At 38.5% G+C, this 22,528-nt stretch overlaps 1 protein-coding gene across 1 annotated transcript in view; it reads right to left on the reverse strand.

Annotated features, from left to right (window-relative positions):
• Window positions 1-206: 206 nt before the first annotated feature.
• The window catches only part of ZC3H13 (zinc finger CCCH-type containing 13), a 98,468-nt gene continuing 76,146 nt past the window's right edge, over window positions 207-22,528 (reverse strand). Inside the window, exons 10-18 of the mRNA XM_052650128.1 lie at window positions 19,546-19,737; window positions 14,504-15,059; window positions 12,438-12,541; window positions 10,900-12,078; window positions 9,744-10,262; window positions 7,179-7,328; window positions 5,308-5,508; window positions 2,642-2,805; window positions 207-847 (exon numbers count right to left, since the gene is read on the reverse strand). Coding sequence (XP_052506088.1) covers window positions 677-847; window positions 2,642-2,805; window positions 5,308-5,508; window positions 7,179-7,328; window positions 9,744-10,262; window positions 10,900-12,078; window positions 12,438-12,541; window positions 14,504-15,059; window positions 19,546-19,737 — 3,236 coding nt within the window. The 3' untranslated portion in view covers window positions 207-676. The remainder of the gene's footprint in view (window positions 848-2,641; window positions 2,806-5,307; window positions 5,509-7,178; window positions 7,329-9,743; window positions 10,263-10,899; window positions 12,079-12,437; window positions 12,542-14,503; window positions 15,060-19,545; window positions 19,738-22,528) is intronic.

A 22,528-nucleotide genomic window follows, 5' to 3' on the forward strand; every position in this document is an offset into this window, starting at 1 on the left:
GAATAAGATTAATGAACAAAGTAAATCTAGAACAAGGGAAGGTACATTTATTAAAAATAAAAATAGCTGACAATCTCTGATAACAAACAAAACCATTGAGAATTGAAATATATCCAATATACATTGTAACAATGCACATATATTTTAAAAAACTGAAGAGTCATTAAGCAGTTCTGCTTAGAATTTCAGAAAACAGGACTGTGGCTTGTTCCTGCAGAGGCCGGCCCACACCCAGCAGCCCCTCTGAGTCCTGCGTCACAGTGGCGCATGGTGTGTGTGTGTGTTTATTCAGTGAACAGCAGAATCGCAGTTTCTGTAAGGATGATCCCGTACATAAGTCAGTGGCTCTGGCTCCATTTCATAAAAAAATTCGTGTAGGCTAGAAGCGTAAGGATGACTGTTTTCAAAAGCTTCAGTTTTACCAAAAGGTACAGAATAAATTACAACTCAATCTAGATGCTTTCACATTATTTTGGACAGTGTAAAAATTTATGTAAAATCTTAAGCTCGCCAAACTAGTGTCTTTAAACTTTATCAAAAGTTCAGCACTATTTTAGCATGCTGGTAAGTCTTTTCTGTCTTTGTCACTAATAACGCTTGTCAAACCAAAGAAGTTTGAAAAAGAATAAGCACTGCTGAAGGAAAATAGTACCAAAAGTGTACCTGGACTTCAGTCTTAAGACACACACAGTTCCTGTTGGATACTGGACTGTGAAAGTTTATTATCTTCAGTCTTTTCAGGTCCTGGGGCTTGGCACATCGTCTTTCGCTTAAATAATCGAAGACTCAGTCGTAACAGCTCATTATCTACCACTGGAGCATTTGTATAAGCTTGTTTTACTGTGCCCTATTTGGAGAAAAAGTTTAAAAAGAGGTAGATTAGGTGACAGTAGAAAAGACAGGTTTAGCTGCTAACAAAGATCCGTTGTAAGAAAAATCAGTTTGGGATAGGTATTAAGCTAGCTGTGCGTACATGCTAAGTCGCTTTAGTCGTGTCAGACTCTTTGTGACCCCATGGACTGTAGCCCGCCAGGCACCTCTGACCATGGGATTCTCCAGGCAAGAATACTGGAGTGGGTAGCCATGCCCGCCTTCAGGGGGCATTCCCAATCCAGGGATCAAACATCTCCTGCATTGGCAGGCAAGTTCTTTACTAGTAGTGCCACGTGGGCTGTACTGGATATTTAAAAGCAAAATTAAGAAATGCTGTTTTCAGACTCAAGGAACCTTAGAAAAGAAAGCAATCTTGACAATCCCTGACAGGTAATCAGGTAGCTTTCACTTCATTGTTTCCAATGACAAAACAAAACAACAAAAACACATGGCACATTATATGAAGTTCCACACTAGTTCAATCTTACTTTCACAGGGCACCAAACATTCCACACTCCTTACTGGTCTGCTAATGTGCCATAAGATGCAGGCTCTAGAACTGAACAAATTCTCCAAAGACAGCTGATCCACGCAATCTACTGAGAAACTACCACCTCCTTTGTTCTAAGAGGTAGACCTCTATTATTGGAACCTAAAGCTATCTTAGAAGTTTTGAAAGTTACTGTCGTGAAATTTTGTTTAACATTCTCCAACCATGAATAATGAAAATAGGGTAAGATTTGCTATTTCCAGCACTCTGGTATTTCTCTTCTAGAATCCTTAAAGGAACAATGATGCCTTTTTTTGAAGTTGTGATACACTAAAACTGGCTTTTTATGTATACAGTTCTATGAGTTTTTAACTCATGTTTATAGTTAAGAAACCATGAGCACAATCAGAATAGAAGAGAGAAATTTCATCATTCAAAAAAAAAAACCCTTCCTTTGCTTCCCCTCCGAACTCCACCTTCTTCCCTACTCTAACCCCTTATAACCAACGATATAATGGCCAAACCATAACAGAACTTTGATAACGTCATGTCTGTGATCTGCCCTCAACTAGAAGGATTTACAAGGTTCTGCACAATGGTTCTCAACGAGAAATTTGCAGGGGTGTTTTTAGGTATAATTTTTGAAGGGTACTATGGCACATTAGAGAAGGAACCAGGAAATGTTATAAAATATTTTTTATAAAAAGGGAGCAGGAGTCTGATGACACTGCAAACCATACAGCCTCTCAACTGGGGTTCCTTACCTGAACCAAACAGAAAATAGCTGGGTTTCAAGTCCTTTTATTCTGCTCAAGTAAATGCTTACATGTAATCACTTCTATTTATTTCCTCTCTTCAACTTGGTATATTTTCATAAACACTATATATATAAACACATTCTATATAGTAATAAAGTCTCCTTACCACTCTATCTGGGAAATGTTTTTCCTTGATCTTCAATTTAAATAAATTTCTAGTATATTTTATTACTGAAAGAAACTTTGCAAATGAAAAGTATTTCACAGGAATAGAGTATTTTAAATTTTCTTTAAGTCTCAGTAACAATTCGCTATTCAAAACAAATGTTCTTCAATAGTATTAAAGTAAAATAAAAGGTATTATAAATTCTAATAAAATTTTTTCTCTTACATGTGTATATGACTGGGAAACCAACTCATAAAAACATAATGAGACCTCAACCTCACCGTAAAGCAATCAAATGAAAAATATGTCCATACGACTCAACACTTTCCGATTTTTCTAAGGAAATAACAGTACCTTCTCATTTTTCACAAGCTGCTTTCGGATTGCAGAATCCCGTCTGAAGCATAACGCTTTACAACATGGTCCAAGATTACTAAGCAGATTTGCTCTTTCCTCTTTTCGTAGTAATGCAGCCATGTTGAGAGCCCCGAGTTCATGTTCAAAGAGACTGTCTGTATCTTTCAAAAAAAAAAGAACACATTAAGGCTTCTGAAAACAGAAGTGTTAACAACTGCTTGGATGAATATTCCACAAAGTCTATATATTATCGAAGTTACCAACACTGACTTCCCTTGGTGGCTCAGATGGTAAAGCGTCTGCCTACAATGCAGGAGACCCGGGTTCAGTCCCTGGGTCAGGAAGATTCCCTGGAGAAGGAAATAGCAACCCACTCCAGTACTCTTGCCTGGAGAATCCCATGGACAAAGGAGCCTGGGGTAATACTGGGAAATTAGGATTGTCATATACACACAACTGTGCATAAAATAGCTAGTAGGAAGCTGCTGTACAGCACAAGGAGCCCAGCTCAATGCTCTGTGAGGACCTAGAGGGGTGGGATGGCGGGGGGGGAGTCCAAGAGGGAGGCGACATATGTATACATATAGCTGATTCACTTCACTGCACAGCAGAAACTAACACAAAACTGTAAAGCAATTATACTCCAATTTAAAAATTACATACTGAGCAGGGATATACTTTCTTCAGTATTGGGACACAGAAACAGACAAAATGGATTAGAAAAAAAAATCAGTATCAGTTATTTCTCAAATATTTACCAAATACTATGTGTCACATACTATTCAAAGCAATGGCAAAATTAGTAGTACAGATCATCAGACACTGGATATAGCAGTAAATAAAGTCCTATTCCTTAGAGAACTTCTATTCAGTATCATATATTAGTTCTCTAATAAAGCTATCTCACCACCAAAAAACAGGACTACTTGGTAAAGTGTTAGTCGTTCAGTCGTGTCCGACTCTTTGAGACCCCATGGACTGTAGCCCACCAGGCTTCTCTGCCCATGGGATTTTCCAGGCAAGAATACTGGAGTGGGTTGCCATTTCCTCGTCCAGGGGATCTTCCTGACCCAGGGATTGAACCCGGGTCTCCTATATTGCAGACAGATTCTTTACTGTCTGAGCCACCAGGGAAGCCTGGACTACTTGGTAAGGAAAAATCAAATCCCTCTTCACAGTGATCATTAGTCAGGGACAAACTAGTCTGATTTTGCTAACTATGTAACAGATTTTAACTTGAAACGCCATTAACAAAAGTCACAGAAGCAAATAGCTGCAGATGTGGATAAGACCTTAGGGGTTTCGTTACATCATTTTATGCCCACAGGAGTTACGTGCTTAAGATCACAGAGCCAATCAAACAAGGGAGAAAGAATGGGGAAAGAACTTAAGACAGTGGTCATTTGTCAGATTAACACATATTCACTTATAATTTATGTTTCTGACACATACAGTCTATGTATATTGGGCCATATTAAAATCAAGACAGTTTCTGCTTATACTAAGCTGAAGAGACAACATATATTCATGAAACATAAAACAAACTTTTTCCAATTTTATATCAGTAAAAAGCTCAATTCTTTTACCTCAAACTTTTTCACTCTCATGAACATGATAGAACATTAAATAATCTTACCGCTTTCACCTTTATACCTCCTATCCTTTTCACATTCCTCTTCCCCATTAATAAAGTATTAATAAGCTGCCAAAACACAGGGGATCTTCCCAACCCAGGGACTGAACCTGGGTCTCCTGCATCGTAGGTGGATTCTTTACCATCTAAGCCACCAGGGAAGCCCAAGAATACTGGAGTGGGTAGCCTATCCCTTCTCCAGGGAAACTTCCTGGCCCAGGAATCAAATTGGGGTCTCCCGCATTGCAGGTGGATTCTTTACCAGCTGAGCTACCAGGGAAGCCCAATAAGCTGCCAAAACACAGTGAGGTAGGTTTCAGATAACAGCAGGGGAAAAAAAAATTCTACAAACTAAAAATGTTCTGGAATAATAAAAAGCTGTAGCTGTTTTCACTGTCTAAAATCAATGTGATAAAGTGTTTTCAAACTAAATACAGTAGGAGTATATACTAGGCACCACTGCATGTCAAAAACTATTCTAAGTGTTTTACTTGTGGTAACTCATTTGCTCCTCCTAACAATCAGGTGGCTTGGCAGTGTAATTACTCCCAGTTTGCAGATGGTGACAGTAACATATAGATTCCTGTTGGAATCCAGGCCATCTGGTTCACAGACTGAGTTCTTAAGCACTTTGTAAAAGGCTCAATCTAAACATCTGCATTTGAGCAAAATTGTCCATTTCCCAGGGGAAAGCACTGCCAGGATTATCAATCTGCTTAGATATGAAAAATATCTAAGTTCACTTTCCTAAGATCTACCTCATTTAGCCCTGGGCAAACCACTGAGCACTTTCACACTTACCTGTTAATTTTGATGCAGAAAGATCACTGTGCTATGTTTACAACTTATCTGTAGGTTTAAATTTCTCTCAAAATAAAACAAACTTTGACCATGAGGATTAAATAATGAAAATAAATGATTCTTTAAAAAAAATTCTTATAACTGCTACATAAGAACAGAACAGAATCCTTTTCAAAGGCATCTTCATATTTATATTAGACATTACACACTTAAATTGGGATGGAATTACCTTTGGGCTTTTCTAAAAGTCTCTGACATGTTTCTTTGACTTTTGTAAAGAGCTCAGGACCAGCCAACTTTTTAGAAATGCCAACTCGCAGCATAACAGCTCCAGGTGTGAATTTTAAGAGCGCGGCCCCAGGCTCTCGTGGTTCTTTTGGATGCTTTGGCATAAGACCAGACCAATCCACGTCTATCACATCTAGCGGATCTACAAAAAGTTATACAATTTTCTTACACCAAGAAATACCATTCCTGTTATCCAGGGAGAAATACAGATTGCAAGACACAGGAAAGCAAATAATAATTAATTTTAAAAAGGCATATTCTTAAAAGATTTTCTATAAAAACTAGTATTTAGAATCTAAGAAATTTTACAAATAAACTTCCTCACCAAAGGAAAATAGTAAAGAGGTCATAGGCAAATGCTCCCACCCACCCACATTTCTTTTATATGTGGAATCTAAAAGAATCAAACAAAAAAAAAGAAATCCAAACTCACAGATACAGATATTGGTGGTTTCCAGAGGGGGAGGGATCTGAAGGTTAGACAAAATGTGTGAAGGGTATCAAGAGGTACAAACTTGCAATGATAAATAAATCATGGCAATGCAATCTAGAGTGTGGTAACTCTAGTCAACAACACTGTATTCCAACATTAAAAGTTGCTAGAAAGTATGAAAAGTTCTCATCACAAGGAAAAAAACTAACTTTGCATGGCGGTAGACGACACCATGTCAAGGTAACTAGACAATGTGGTGATCATGTTGCAATGAATATACAAATGTCTAACCACTATGTTGTGCACCTGAAATTAATGTACTTTATGTCAATTATACTTCAATAAAGAAAAATCCAAAACAAACAAAAAGCAACCAAACAAGCACCTAAGCAAACCCATTCCTACAAATAATGCCTTTACATTGCTTGAGAGAGTCTCAATGAAAGAATTCCACTATTTCACTAAGACTAGGTCTAACATTTTGAAACTTGGTACCGGAATCATCCAAGGGTTAATTAAATCTAGGAATGTATTTAGTTTGAATGAGTACATGCACAACAGACAAACACACAGACACTACTTTTTAAAAAACCAAATAATTCATTATGAAAACTTTAAGAATCAGGCAGTGGCTATAATTAAAATTGAGAATAATCTATCGACTGACAAGGAACAGTTTAGGAAATTAACAAAATAATGTTCTATTCAGAAACCCCTAATAGCTGATAATAATAAGAACAACATACATACATTATACATTAGTATAAAAAACTGTAAAATACAAGAGCAAATTAAGTCAAAATAAAGCTTTGATATTCTACATACCCCAAAACCCTTACTATGATAAATTGTTAGTAACAATTAGACTAATTGGGATGATTCAAGAACAATAAAGGTTGTCGATTCATGGTGTAGTCACTGGAGTAAGCTCTGGCAATGAATAAAATACTGTAAGTGAAAATATTACTGAATTTAGAAAATCAAGAGAAGTATAGAAATAGTGTTCAAATACAACCTCAACTTATTAGGTTTCTGAATGGTCATTTCAACAGTTTGTGGAACACAGTTGTGAAGCTCTGTACCATATACCTACCATCTGTTTTAAATTCTAGGTCCTACAATAGGAATCAAACCCTGGAAAGGAAATCTTACAATTGTGCTATTTTAGATACTGCCCTTTTCAATTTATAAGCAATGTCTATTTAAATATGAACAGAGCATAATAACTATAATTTTCACTTTATTGGCCTTTCAATGTTAATTAAAACAACTGGGAAGATTCTGTGTTTTATCAATTCTTACAGCATGAAAGGGAACAAAGAATACCTCAGTATCATAATTAAACACCTTTTATGTTCAACCACCTCTGCAATGATTACCTGGCATCTTCTCCTCATCCTGCTGGTCCTCCCGCTTTTCAGCATCACCAGCCAGAATTTCATCTAGTTCATCATCACTGATTGGCTCGTATCCTTCTCCAGCACCAGATCCCAATGAATGCGCATCATCTAGCTTGGATTCGTCGTCTCCTGTTAAACAGAAAAATTAATTTCATGCCAAAGAGAGCATTAAAACAAAGGGACATCTAAGTGAAAACAAAGAGGAGAGGCTGGGCACACTAAAAAAATTGAGAAGCATTTTTTAATTTAAAACTACATTTCTTAATTAGTCAAAACACTTGATAATTCCAAAAGAAAACTTAAAAATGAACTAATTTAGTTTTAATGACAAGAACACAGTATGGACAGCAATACAGAAATAGGTTATAAGATTACAATTAAAATATGAGAAATAAAATCTACCACTAACAAATACTAGTTAACTTTTTATAATAAAACTAATTCAGAAGATCCACTAATTTCAGAAGGATGCATTAATTTCTTTATCAAAATAAATTCAATTTTTAAAAGCTTGCAAACTAATTACTAGGATTAATTTGAAGTTTAAATCTTAGCTCATAATATTTTATTCATGATATGAAGAACTCTACAGTGGTGAGGTAGAAATAATTAATCCCCATCCCCCTCCGCCACTGATCTCCCAATTCATCTTCCCTATGCCAATGTTTTCCTTTAATTAATAAATGCAATTTTAAAAGATTGCTGTAATATAATTTTTAAGTATTTTTGTTATTAACCACTACTGTATCTTCCATTTCTTTATTTACCAACTTGTCTCAACTACCTATGCTAAAGCTTTGTCTCTTGGCGAGTTACTTGTAAACCTGAATTATCATAGTACTACACAGTACATTTAAGATTTCTAAGCAGGTTCTATCCATATACTTTACTGAGTTTACAAAACTAGGTTTCAAAATGCAACACTATCCTTTACAGATATAAACTTGCAGCAAATAAACTATGGGATGTTTCTAGTCATTTCTAATAATTTTCTACTCTATTAATTCTGTACTAATCTCCTCATACCCCCACCAATTCACTTCTAAACAATTTTAACAACTTTATTATACAAATATACATCTAAACATAAATGCAAATAAAAGGGTTTTTAACTTTTCAAGCTTATTAAACTATCCTACTTTAAGTGGGTAAAGTTTTTCATTTCACTTCTAAATCTCCATGCCACATTATCCATGATCACAACCAATGAATGGTATATTTTAGGGATGAAGGGCACAAATTCCAATCACAGGAGAGTGATTATAATGATTAGTTCAAATTACATTCAATTATACCCCAAGGTTGTACCTCCAATAGTACTATGGCTCACAAATTGATGCTACTGAAATTCAAATTTTAGATAAAAATGAATGTGACGACCACTGAGGTAGAAACGTTTTTGTCAAGTAGAAAAAAATATGTTAACAGTTTGGTGTACTGAAATATATCTAACCAAATAACCAAAAGATACAAGGATGTTTATAGTTTTAGAAGAATGTGAACAACGTTATTCTGGGACTAGTGCTACAGTACAGCAAATGAAAGGAATGTAAAATAGTACTGCTCATGTACTAAGCATCCAAGAAGTTTCTTGGGGGCTTAAAGTGGAAAGGGCACATAAGCGCTGGTATCAGAATTGGACAGTTCATGGAGGCAGAATTTCCAGGAGCATTCTCAGGAGAGGCCATTACTATTGTTACCCTGGGCTATAATTCATCACAGAATAAGATGTAGGACAGGTATGGACAGGCAGGACAGATTTTCATGCATCAGCTATTTATTGTGTCCTTGCTAGAGGCGTGAAGATAAAGAAATAAAAACCTATGGTGCCTAACAAAGGAGTACAATATAATGGGGAGAGAACCATGGAAAAATAATTTACAATATGGTGCAGAGATGCTATTAAAGATGTATAAACAAGGTGCTTTGGCAATTTCAAAGAGCACCTTTAGCAGAGACGGTTTCACAGAGGAAATAATCTATAAACTGGGACTTGCTGTCTGAGTAAGAAAAGATAGAAGGGAAAAAGTCTGTCAGGCAATGGGAAGAGCAGGCTCAGAGAAGGCTTGAGGAGGGAGACCATCCAGAGAACAGAGGTGAGTCAGTTTGTACAGCAGGCTGGGGGTGAAGGATGGACAAGAGGGCCACACAGTGGAGGCTGGCTCTGACTGGGTAAAAGGGTGTACGTGGCCTTCTCAGAGTCCCTCATTCTAGGAGCTGGTAGTCAGTTTTAATAAGAGACCTGAGTATCCACAGATTTTACTACCTGTGGCGGGCTCTGGAACTCATTCCTGCAGATACTGAGAGACTGAAGGATGACTATAATTCTCTCTCATTTAGGCTTATTAGAACCAAGTCTACCTTAAAAGTACTAACGAGTACAAGTTTTTAAGTATCATAGGCCTTTTCCTTACAAAATCTATTTTCCCTAAAACAATGCAGTCAATCATCATATCAGATAACCCTTCAAAAGGAAGTACTGGTTTCCTATGAGATTTGAGACGAACCGGGGGAGAGAAACAGACGGAAAGGAGTGACACTCACCTTCCACACTCTCAGTCCTCTCAGCTCTACTTGCATCTTCAAATCCCTGCACAGATCCCAGATCTTTATCCAGCCTTTCTTTATCCAAAGCTCCAGAGTCTCGGGAACCGCCTTCTAGTTCTCTGTCATGGTCACTCTCCAGTTTGACTTCACTGCGTTTTACAGACTCTACTTGAGAACCTTCGAACGTTCTGTCCCTGTCCCTCTCCCGGTCCCTTTCCAGGGCATCGGAGAGTAGTCTCTCCCTCTCCCTGTCCAAGTCTCTCCTTTTGTCCCGTTCCCTCTCCCGTTCCCGCAGTCGATCCCGTTCCCTATTCCGGGGCCAATCTTTATCGGCATCCCGCTCCCAGTCTCTCTGCCGGACGTCCCTCCTTTCTCGCTCCCGCTCTCTCTCGTGCTCATAACGGTCACGCTCTTGAAGCCTCTCTCTGCTGTCAAACGACCCCGATCTTGAATGGACCTGTCGATCTGACTCAGGAGAACTTCTTCTGGAACTATGGCTTCTTGAATCCTGGCGATCTAAAATCAATGTACCATATACAAAGACTTAACACATGATAAATTAAAACTTACAATTTCTCTTTTTCGGTACTTATTTTAGATTATCCAAAGAACTCATCTTAAGGAAAAAATTCATCTCAAAGAAAAACATCCACCACTCTTCAGTAGTGTCAAATATGCAAAAAGCATGTTTGTTTCCTTATTTCCACTATAACCACAAAAGATCTTTAAAGAAATATGTAAAAATAAGTAAGCATTAACAGAACTGACCATTTCATTATGTACCTCCTCCTCTCCCCCTACCTCATCTACGCAGTCAACAGAGAAAAAGCACTGGTTGCAAGAAGCAGAACCAGGTTAAAATTTTTAGGCATCAATAGAGAACCTGAACATGTAAGTGCTTTCCACCAAGATATACTAAGATGCTGGTGTTAAACTGAGTGACGTCACTGAAGGTACCTCTACTCTACTGGTATTAATGTGATAATAGGTAACATCATGGTGGGATGGCTAAGCTTTTTAAGCTCCTTGAAAAAATTTAGGGCAGTGTATAAACAACTTATCATTTACTTTAAAATTATAATTCGAACAGAACATAAAAATGTACAAAATACACTCACATAACACTGGTTAGGTTACAATTTGTTTTTATTACCTGAGGAAGTACTTCGACTAGGTTCTCCACGCTTTAGCTGATCAATCCTGGATTTTCTCTCTCCTGTGATTTCCAGACTTTTAGTTTTTTCTCTGTCTCTTGAGCCGCTATGCAGCACTCTCTTTCGACCGTTCTGGTCATCCCCACTTCGATGAGCAGAGTCGTTGGATGGGGAGCGGAGGCGGCCAGACGTGTGACTGCGATTGCTCCGGTTGCTGCCGAGGCTGCTGCTCCGCTTCTGATCCACTGGCTTGCGATGCGGTGCGTCTTCTATAGTAACATGAGGCGCCTCTACCTTTTCCGCTCGTGTTCTGTGGCACTTCCTATGGGAGTCTTCACTGGTAAAAGATGTATTGGTGGTGAGGAGGGCGGAGGTGGAAATGGTGGTGGTCGATGTGCCGAAGGCCGTGGCAGGGGTGGCCGCAGTAGCAGACAGAGGAGGCGGGGGAGGAGGGAGAGAAGACGGCGAAGGGGTTCTTCCAGGGGTGGTGGCAGTGGCGGCATGCTCTGGCTCCGTCAGATCCGTGCGGTCAGGCACGTCCTCATCCGACCAGTCACTGAACGCTGTATCCTCTTTCTTCTGAGGGTCCTCCAGAGCGCCATCCTTATCACTGGGCATGTCAGCCGGCTCCTCTTTGGCTGTGATAGGCGGAGTCCTCGGGCCTCTTTTCTTCTTACTCTGCTGCACCGTTTCTTCATCAGAGATGTCAGAATCACCTCTGGACCTCTTACGCTTCTTTTCAACACTTTTCTTCTTCTGCCCTTTTTTTGGTGAAAATACTTGACAATCTTCAGACGCTATCTCTGTGTTACCCCTCCCCATTCCAACATCATCATCTCTCTTTCTCTTAATAGGCTTCTTCTGAATCTTCGCTTTTCTTTTGCTCTCCTCATAAGCTCCATCAGAGGTGTCTCGATCTTCGGATGGGTGGTGTCCTGTCAGGTCTTGTGAACGAGTTCTGGAGCTCTCTGTTATTTCTGTCTGTTCTCTCTGCTTATCTACAGAAGAAACTTTCTCTTTGAAATCTTGCTCTTCATAGCGCCTTGAACTTTCTTTTCTTTCTGGTTTACGATCGTCTTCTCTCCATCTACCCTGCCTGTCTTCTGTAAGGTGTGATGGACTAAGAGAACGTGATTCTTGAGGTCGAACAACCTGGCTCAAGAGTCTGTGTTTTTCATCTAGACCAAAAGATAAAAGTCATCAGACTTTCATCATGTTAACAATACTGCATGTTACCTATAAGTAACAAACCAGTGTCTCCCTTTCCATTTTAAAAGTTTAAAAATAACAATAATTTCAGTAAAAACCGAAGTACGGCTTTACTACAACTAGTGGGAAATGACAAGTGCCACTGTGGTAAAACAACTACATATTTCAAACACATACTTGTTTTTAGTCACAATGTGATATATTCAGAAGCAGCAGAGCAAGTAAAAATTTTAAATCTTAATTCATCATTCCCTATTGATGTAAAAGAATTGTCTCATGGTTACAAGTGAGTCTGACTCTAGAAACAGGGAACACAGATTCTGCTTACTTTTATCATCCCCACTGTTGTAGGCATCACTGTCAGGAGAATGCTCTCGCCGGCGCTTAGGTGACTGACGAGGGCTAGGACTCCCTTCATTTCTATAGCGCTTCCTAAATCACACAAACGTAATTTGTAAGATTTCAGGGGATGAAAAAGATTTTTTTTTTTCTTTTTTACTATTATTTCTTACTATAACTAGAATATATAATTGTAGAATAACAATACTATCAGAGCTATCTGTATCATACAAAGGGCATTTATTTAGCATCTTTAACAAAATTCTTCATTTGTTGAGACTTAACGATCGTGGACTTAAAATACATGGCACCATCTCTGCTTTTTTCACCATACATGTAGAATTGCTCACTGAAATTCACCAGGTTTAATTACTGTAAAGTGGTAACACAGCAGAGGATTCAACTCTACTAAAACTTATTCATCAGTTTTACTGTTTTATGATACAGAAATACCTTTTGTTGGAAAGCCAAATCAGAAAACCTAGTATTGGCTTTGGGGTCAAATAAGACTTGAGTTCAACTTTTAGTCATGTTACTTATTGTGCAATTTTAGATAAATTCCTTGAAGTCATTCTTAGCTTTTTCATCTGAATATAGATGAAAAATGGCGGTTCATCTCATAAAACTGCAGTGAGGAATAAATTTGTTATGTCATAAGCCCAGTGCCTGTCATGTTGTGGGCACACTGATAAAAACTGGTTCTAACTCACCTCTTAGAACTAAATCATCTACTTAATGACAAATTAATAAAATAATTCATATGTTCACTATTTTTCACTCTTTAGTTAAACTTTAGATGACTAGTATTCTGTATCTCTGGATACTTAAGTTATTCTAGTGTTTTCCTATATTTTCACTGAATTTTGACCACTTTTTTTTTTTAACAAATACTGTTTATAAATACTATGGCCAGAAGTTGAGTAACACTGTAGCACATGAGCACATGTACCTCCTTGATGGCCCATTTATACAGATGAGCAACCAGGTAGAAAATGAGGCCCCAGATGTAGTATGACACCTGACAGGCCCAAGCTTGTAACAATTCCTTATCTAAAGCTCCTGCCATCATCAGGTAGTCTATTTCCCCATTCTCTGAATCTGGGCTAACCCAGTGACTTACTATGTTCGACAAGAGGATGTGGTGAAAATGACACTGTGTAAGTCTGGAGATTTAGGACTCAAGAGGCCTTTCAGCTTCTGCTTTTGCCTTCTTGGTATGTGTCTACTATCATATGCAAAAACAGAGTTTAGATTGTTAGAGGAAAAGAGGTCAAGATGCCCTAAGCAACAACCAGCACCAATCGCCAGACATGTGAGGAAGGCCATTTGGGGTCATTCAGACCTAGCTGACCTGCTAGATTGACTGGAGAAACAGAGTGATCCTACATGAGACTCCAGGGGATCTTCCCAACCCAGGGATCTAACTCACGTATCTTGCTCGGCAGGCAGGTTCTTTACCACTGATCCACCTGGGAAGCCCACACTAAACAAAACAACAACTATAACTCCACAGTCCAGAGAGGACCCCTCTCTCTCTCATCTTCTTCGGTGGTTCCAGAAGTTCCTCAGTTCTAAGACATTATGAATGCTTCTGCAGCCTTCAGGCGGTGATTCTAAACTTCTAAGTACACAAAACTCATTAAGGACTATCAGGAACAGGACAAGCATTATGTCCTGGTGATAAGCCAACTCTATTAACTTGTTATACAGCGGATATGAAGGGATGAGATACAAATCCACTGGTTCTACCACTGTTAGGTTGGATTCCTGTTAAAAACAAGTCTCCAGCAGTCAAACCACCGTGCCATCAAAAATGGCTGCAAACAGTAAACAAAAATTATTAACTGTATCCGCTGGATACAGAAATAAAAGAATGAGAAAACTGTTACTTTTTCCCCGACAATTCAAAAGATGTTGCTTGCCAAGTATAGATAATAAAGCTGAGATACACGAAAACGCAGAGAGGAAAAACAATGAACAGGGTATTGCGGGCCCTTGAGAAACTTAATGGACGGGACTTTCTGAATTGTAAAGGCCCGGCTCGCGGTCACTTACTTGGACTTTCTCTCCTCGTGGCCGTCTCTGGGGTTCCGGTCTTCCCGGACGTCTTCCCGCTTTTCCCTGCGGTCCTCGCGAGCTTTCTCCTTGTCCTCCCACTCCCTCTGGCGCTCGCGCTCGCGCTCCCTCTCCCTCGCTCTCTCCCGCTCGCGCTCGCGCTCCCGCTCCCGCTCCCGCTCGCGCTCGCGCTCCCGCTCCCTCTCTTCGCGCTCGCGCTCTTTCTCCCGCTCGCGCTCCCTCTCTCTCTCCCTCTCTCTGTCGTGCTCCCGGTCTCGCTCTCGCTCCCGGTCTCTCTCCTTCTCTCTTTCTCGCTCGCGCTCGCGCTCGCGCTCCCGCGCCCGCTCTCGTTCCAGTTCTCTCTCTTTCTCTCTCTCCCGGTCCCTCTCCCGCTCGCGCTCCCTCTCCCGCTCGCGCTCCCGTTCGCGGTCTCTCTCCCTAGCCCTTTCGTCTCTTCTATCATCCGTTCTGTCTACTCTTCGTTCCTCTCTTCTTTCATCACGCTCAAGCTCGTCATTCCTTCCCTGATGTCGAATTGGTGAGCTTGGTCTTTGATCTACAATGAAAATCAAGTTTCATCAGTGATTAATTTGACAGATTAAAGCTATTATATTAAGACAGTATGGCAAATCTTAAATTTTATCTGTGTATAGGGTCACACTGGCAACAAATATAAATCAGGTACCATATTTACTTTTAATCATCCAAATAATCACCACTAGATGTTTAAAAATATTCTTTTCTTAAAGGTAACTTTCATTTGCCCTCTACTGCGTTTTCTGCTCCCATCAACCCTGCTCCCACCTCCCGCTGGTCCACCTTTCATCTTTCTCTGCTTGCTCCCTACCGTGCCTCCAGCCCACTGCTCCAACCCCGCTTTCTGCCATCTCTACCCTTCACCTCTGATCGTCTCTGTCCCCCTAGCAGGCCCAGAGAACACTGGTGGCAAAGAATAGGGGCAGCAGGAGGTGTAGAACATAGGAGCTGAAGGAAAAAAATTTTCCCTCTTAAGTCACACCTCTAATTTCAGGCCGAAAATATATACACAAAGTGTAGCTACTATGTGAGGAAAATACAGAAGAACAAAACATCTGTCAGTATTTGTTGCTGCGATATCAATTTATCATAAACTAGAATATTAAGGGTACTGATGCTTAGCAATCTTGAAAATATAAAAAGTGTTTATTAGTGATCTATATTTATAAATAACTATAATAAACTGAAAACCTTAATCATATAATTACTCAGATGAAGAGCTGTTTTCTTAAAATGTTAAATGATAACCTCATCAAATTTATATATATATATTTTTAATACATGAATCATATAAACACAGACTGAATGCATGCTGCCCAATATGCCCAGCTGAGCAAGAAACTAGTCTGGGATCAAAAAATGTCTAAGAAAATGGCATGAACCTTTCCACAGAGATAGCCATTTTTGAAAAGCAGGTCACTGTGCCTGGATCTAGGCTACTACCTGGATCTAGGCTACTACAATGTCTCTATTTTCACACTACAAAGTAATGTTTACTAGTCAGTCATAAAGGTCCTAATACAATATGGCCAACAGGGTTTGTACATGAAATCTCCAGCATCAACTTATTAAGCAGAATAATTTTAGGATATTTGTAGGGAAGGAGTCAATATAGTAATTTGAATTTCCTTTATCACAGATAAAAGAGATAAGAATTATCCATGCTTATTCTTTACAGGTTATATATCAAGCTATGAAAGTTCATAGAATTTTAAAACTGAAAGAAAACTAAACTCTGTCTACCCTCCCTTTCCTCTTTTTCTTCTTCGAATATATGGTCCAAAAGTTGATTTATCAAAGTCACAAAAATGGTAAATACATGAGGCTCTCGGGACTAGAAGTCAGTTCCCTTACACTCCCCCCCCTTCTTTTTTTTTACTTTTGCTGAAATCAATTTAAATTTAAAATGGTTCCATGTACTATACTATAGTTCCTGGAAAACTATATACTCGTGTCTTTGTCTGAATTCCTGGTTTGGGGGTCATACTAATGTCACAAAGATTACAAAACAACCTGAAACAAATTCAATACTGTAATTTATAGCAATTCATATTTGAAATTTATGATTATAGCAATGTTAGGGAATAGACTACTTTATTCAGGCAAGCTTTTTCTAACAAATGAAAACTCTCATCTTCCCAACCACACTGACAAAGTTCCATACTTCAAAGAAAATGGAAAGGAACATCACTTAATACATCTCACCTTCTGTATCCTTCCCCCAAAATGTGTTTTTCAAAGATATACCTCTCTTCACATATTTCCTTACTTTTTAATGAATGGCATGCCCACTCATGAAACCCATTCTGAGTTTTCCAAGTCCCACTGTATTCAAGTACCATAAATTTCACTCTCAAAATATTTCTTTTTTCCATTTCCTCTCTCAATTCCTACAATTCATATTATTAACTTAGACTTTGGTCAGTTCTTGGATGCCCATGTTATCAGTGGTCTCATGTTGTCTTTGGTCTGTTTGTAGACTCTCTAATGCTTTTATTTTTATTGATGAAAATTATTTTTTTCCCAACTGCTAAAAAAAAAAAAAAAAAAAGGCTGTTTAAAAGTACTTATTATAGGCAGTGAAAAAGGCAATTAAATCCACATTTGTTAGCCTGACTTATTAGGCCAGTTACAACATGGTCCTTTTTCCTAGCTTCTTTCCTTTCCTTCCAATGGTAGCACACCTCTGCTCCAACCTCATGATTCTTTACTCTCCAAAGCATATGTTTTTTCAGTCCTGTGGGTCTGCACACGCTAAACTCTCTACCTGACAGCGTTTCTTCCATGGCTCCTTCTGGCCAACTCCTATTCATCCCTCAGGCCCTAATTCAGACGTCTCTTCAGGATGCTTTTGCGGATTGCCTCAGAATTCTAGGTGCATCTTTGTCTTCTCACAGGACTTCACACAGTAATAGTATTTATCATATCTGACTGTCTACCCTAATCAGCCTGTGAAGAAAATTCCTGAGCACAAGAACAAGGTCCTGAGCACATCTCTACCTCTGACCTCTACCCATCTCCCTTTGCTCACCATACTCTAGTCACCCTTTGCTCACCATACTCTAGTCACACTGATCTTCTTTCAAATTCTAGGACATATGAAGTTATTTCCCATCTCAGAGAATTGGCACATATTCTTTTCTCTGCATATAATGTTTTTACCCTCAATACCTACAATGCTAACTTCTTTCCTTGCATTTATGCCTCTGCATATATGTCATCTCAAATTTTTCATAAGCACACTGTTTAAGGAAAGTAGGTCCCACTCATCCTTTATTTCTATCTGGATCTCTTGTATGTTTCCTTGATAGCATCCACCAATCATTTCTTTCTTCAGGGGGCATATCATCCCTTTTATAAAGTTCTATAAGTGTAAGAACTGTTGTACTCCCCAAACCCAGCAAAGTGCAGGAGTACTCAATAATCATTTGTAGAATATATAATCAAAAGTATATTTCTATTTCAATTGTACAACTGATATTTACTGAGGTACTTATAGTAAAATAAAATAGAAACAACAGGACATGTAGTCAGAAAACCTACAGTTTGAATTTTAGCTTTAGAACTTTATTCTCTGACAATGAAAAGAATCATTACCCTTCTCTTGGCCCAAGTCTCCTGAATTATAAACACAGATTTCCTTATCATACCTAAGCTCACAGATTTTGAAAGATAAAAGGATTTAAAACATACATTTTCTGACTTAATACTGTAAAGAATATTAAGCCAGAGAGTATATAAAGAGCAACTTTCAAAGTTTTTGGTAACTCAATACATATGTGGACTGAAACCAAATGTTACACTGAATTCAGGCATGAGATGAGAAAAATCTGAGAGGGACATCAAACTAGAAAAAAAGAAAAAAAGTAAGATATTAAAAAAGCATTATCAGGACACAGTGTTAGATTAAAGAAAATAAAGACTGGTGAATCAGTGTTTGGGAAGAAATAATTTCAGGCATTAACACAGATCATATCAACTCCAGCCTCATCTGTAACTAAGGAAATCATACACATCTTTCAACCCAAACGCATTAAGCTTGCTATAACAAACTCAACTCAGCAGCGCGCATCTATGTCTCTGATCTCATCTATGCTCTCAAAAGTACAAGCTGTCTTAGTGTCTTCGCTCTCCTCTTATTCCTACCCATATCAAGATGAATGTTGCCTTACATATAAAACAGCCCACTCTGAAGCATCAACACTGAGTTCCCTACTCCGTCAGGTCTTATATGACGTTAACTTCAGCATTATAGCAAACCTTACTTTAGTAACTAGGTAAAGTTAGTAAGACCTTCATAAGGTCACAGATGCTCAAAGGCCTAACACGTACTGACAATAAAAGCTTGTTTAAGAAAGTACTTATAACCCTTCTAAACTGCTTTCTAGTATCTTGCTTCAATACTGATTTAAGAGGTCTTCTAGTAGAATAACAGAAAATTTTTAGCTTAGCTTAAAATATACAAGAATATAAAGTTAGCTAAACTAAGTAATACATATTCTCAGGAAGGAACACAAATAAACTGTTTCTCCAGACAGCCCCTAACCCTATCATCACTGCCTTTGTCTTGTTCCTCTCTGGCAGTCCTTACAAGTCTGTGTGTCACAGTTAGTGAGTGAGTGAGTGGTCAGGACACTCAGATGAGAAGCTATCTCCTGAATCAGAAATACCTGAAACAGCACCCAAGCACCTATGTTTTTTAAAACACTGTGAGCGGTTTGGTTAAGGTAAGAGACATACAGCAAGGCACCTCAACTCTTGCAGTATGCAAGTACCTACTAATTCAGTACCTGCTCTGTTACCAAGTGAGTACTGGTAGCCAGTTATTTAGATAATCTCTACTCAACTAAGTAAAAAAAAGATTATATGAATAAATAGCTTAAAGTGTGCCAACAAAAGTCTTAAAAGATATTTTATGTTAAAAAGTAAACTGATAATGGTTGGAAAAAACTACAATTCTCCCAATCACTGTTGGTAACTATTTAATAGTATCTCAGTTAACAAACCTCTCTCTCTGTTGTCGCGACGGTCTCTCTCCCCGTGTCTTCTCTCGAAGGAAGAATCTCTTGCTTGCTCTCTGTTGTCTCTCTCAGGGTATCTGTCTCTTTCAGGATAGCTGCTTCGCGTCTCCCAGCTGTCATGATAGTTGCTACTACTACTGTGACTATCAATCTGAGAACCTCTTGTGCCTCGACTTCCTAAACAAAGGATATTCACACAAATATTTAACACACATACTTCATTCAACAAGTTGTCAGTCACAATCCTTCCTCCCCCAAAACATATAAAGATGTGTGGGTTGTTGTTGTTGGTGTTGGTTCTTTTTGGTGAGTTTTTATATTTGAAAGTGTGGTAATCATTGTTGAAAACGATATTATATGCTGGATTAGAATACTCAAAGTGTCTAATGACTGACTTGAGTAAGCTTAAGTCCTCATTTTCCCTTCCTATAAAAAAAGGACACATAATGAAATCATAAAGCAAACAGACTCATTTCAATTAAGCCAAAAAACAATGGAACAAAAAATAAAAACTATTAATGCATATCTAAATTACAGAAATACCATAAAAACATTTAAAATATGAATTATGGATATATCACATTGACTACACTTTATAATGAAAACATTCTAATACAGAACCAAGGTACTTTGTTGACAGTAGGTGATACCTGAAAATTTTCATTAAAAAAATTGGGAAATGAATGTTCACAGTAGCTTTGTTATAGCCCCAACCGTAAAGTACCCAATTGTCTTTCAATGGGTGAAAGGCTAAACAAACTGTGGTACATCCAGATCATAGAATATTATAAGTTACAAACTACTGATACATACAATTACTTGGAAACTTAAGGAAATTCTGCTAGTGAAAAAGCCAATCTCAATAGGATGCACACAGCAGGATTCAGTTTATGTAATACTTGTGAAATAATAATTACAAGATGATAGACATATTGGCGGTGGCCAGGGGTCAAGGACAGGGAGGGGATTTGAATGTGGCTACAAAGGGATAACAAAGGGAGTCCTGTGACGATACAGTTGAGGATCCTGATTGTGGTGACGGTAATGCAAGACTACAGAGTCACTATGGAAAATACTGAATAGTATAGAAGTTCATAAAAAAACTACAGAACTACTACCTGATCCAGCAGTTCGCATTCTGGGTACAGAGCCAGAGAAACTGAAATTAGGATCTGAAAGAGAGATCTGTACTCCCATATCTGTATTCCCAGGTTCACTGCAACATTATTCACAACAGCCAAGACAGAAACAACCTAAATGCCCAATGATAGATGAATGCAGAAAAAATGTCATATATACACAGAATACTCTGGCCACCTGATATGAAGAGCCGACTCATTGGAAAATACCTTGATGCTGGGAAAGACTGAAGGCAGGAGGAGAAGGGGACAACAGAGGATGAGATGGTTGGATGGCATTACTGACTCAATGGACATGAGTTTGAGCAAGCTCCAAGAGATGATGAAACTTGGCATGCTGCAGTTCATGGGGTCACAAAGAGTCAAATATGACTCAGCGACTGAACAACAACAGATATATATATATATATATATATATATATATATATATATATATATATATAATGGATTTGTCTTTGTTGTTTTTAGTCACGAAGTGGTGTCTGACTCTTTTGCAACTCCATGGAATAGAGCCTGCCAGGCTCCTCTGTCCATGGGATTTCCCAGGCAAGAATATGGAGTAGGTTGCCATTTCCTTCTCCAACTGATCTTCCCGACCCAGGGATGGAAACTGCGTTTTCTGCATTGGCAGGTGGATTCTTTACCCCTGAGTCACCTGGGAAGCCCTATGAAGGATTATTCACCCTTTAAAAAGAACACAGTCCTGCCATTTGCAACAACATGGAAGACATTTTGCTAAGTGAGATAAGTCAGACACAGAAGGACAAATGCTACATGATACCACTTATATGTGGAAACTAAAATAGTCACACTCATTGAATCAGAGAGTAGATAGAATGGTTTTACCAAGGGGCTGGTGAGAGGGGGAACATGGAGGACTAGTCAAGGGGTACAAAATTTCAGTAGTACAAGATGAGTAAGTCACAGAGATCTACTGTACAGCATGGTGTCCACAGTCGATAATACTGTATCGGAAACTCAAAAATCTGGTAAGAGGACAGATCTTACATCAATAGCATTCTCATCACACACACATACAAATAACAATAGAGTGAGAGGAAACTTTCACATGTTAACGGCACAGATTGTGGTGGTGCTTTCAAGGGTATACACTTATCTCCAAGCTTATTAAGTTGTATATACTAACTGTGTATAGATTTCTGTATGTCAATCATACCTCAGTAAAGTGATTTAAAAAAACTGCATAGAGCTACACACACATCTTACAGGTAACAGGCTTTGAGCACTGAAAGAATTATAGTATAATTCTAAATACTTTAATTGGGATGTTTTAATAATCAAAATATATATAAAGACTATTTTAATAATTAAAGACTAGAGAAAGAAATTTTAAAAAGACTACAAATGAGCTACATATAACATCAAGGAATGAAAAGGTAAACAGATAGATGCTAAGAGAAAACTGGTTAAAAAAAAAAAGTCATGTCTGAAGATACAACTCAGAAAATGAAAGAGAGAAACAGAGATGGAAAACTTGAAAGTTAAGAATCAAGGAGAACACAATGGGAAGACTGAACAAATGTCTGAAAGTGAAAGTAAAGTTACTCAGTTGTGTCTGACTCTTTGCGACCTCATATCCCTGAGATTCTCCAGGCAAGAATACTGGGGTGGGTTGCCATTTCCTTTTCCAGAGGATCTTCCCAACATAGGGATCAAACCCGGGTCTCCCACACTGCAGGCAGACTCTTCACTGTCTGAGCCACGAGGGGCTCAAACATATACCTAATTATATGCTAAGATAATAAAGATTGAAAGGATAGAATAAGCTACATCATACAGATGCTAACCAAAAGAAATCTGTGAGTCGG

Source organism: Budorcas taxicolor, chromosome 12 (assembly GCF_023091745.1).
Source record: "Budorcas taxicolor isolate Tak-1 chromosome 12, Takin1.1, whole genome shotgun sequence".
NCBI lineage: Eukaryota > Metazoa > Chordata > Mammalia > Artiodactyla > Bovidae > Budorcas > Budorcas taxicolor.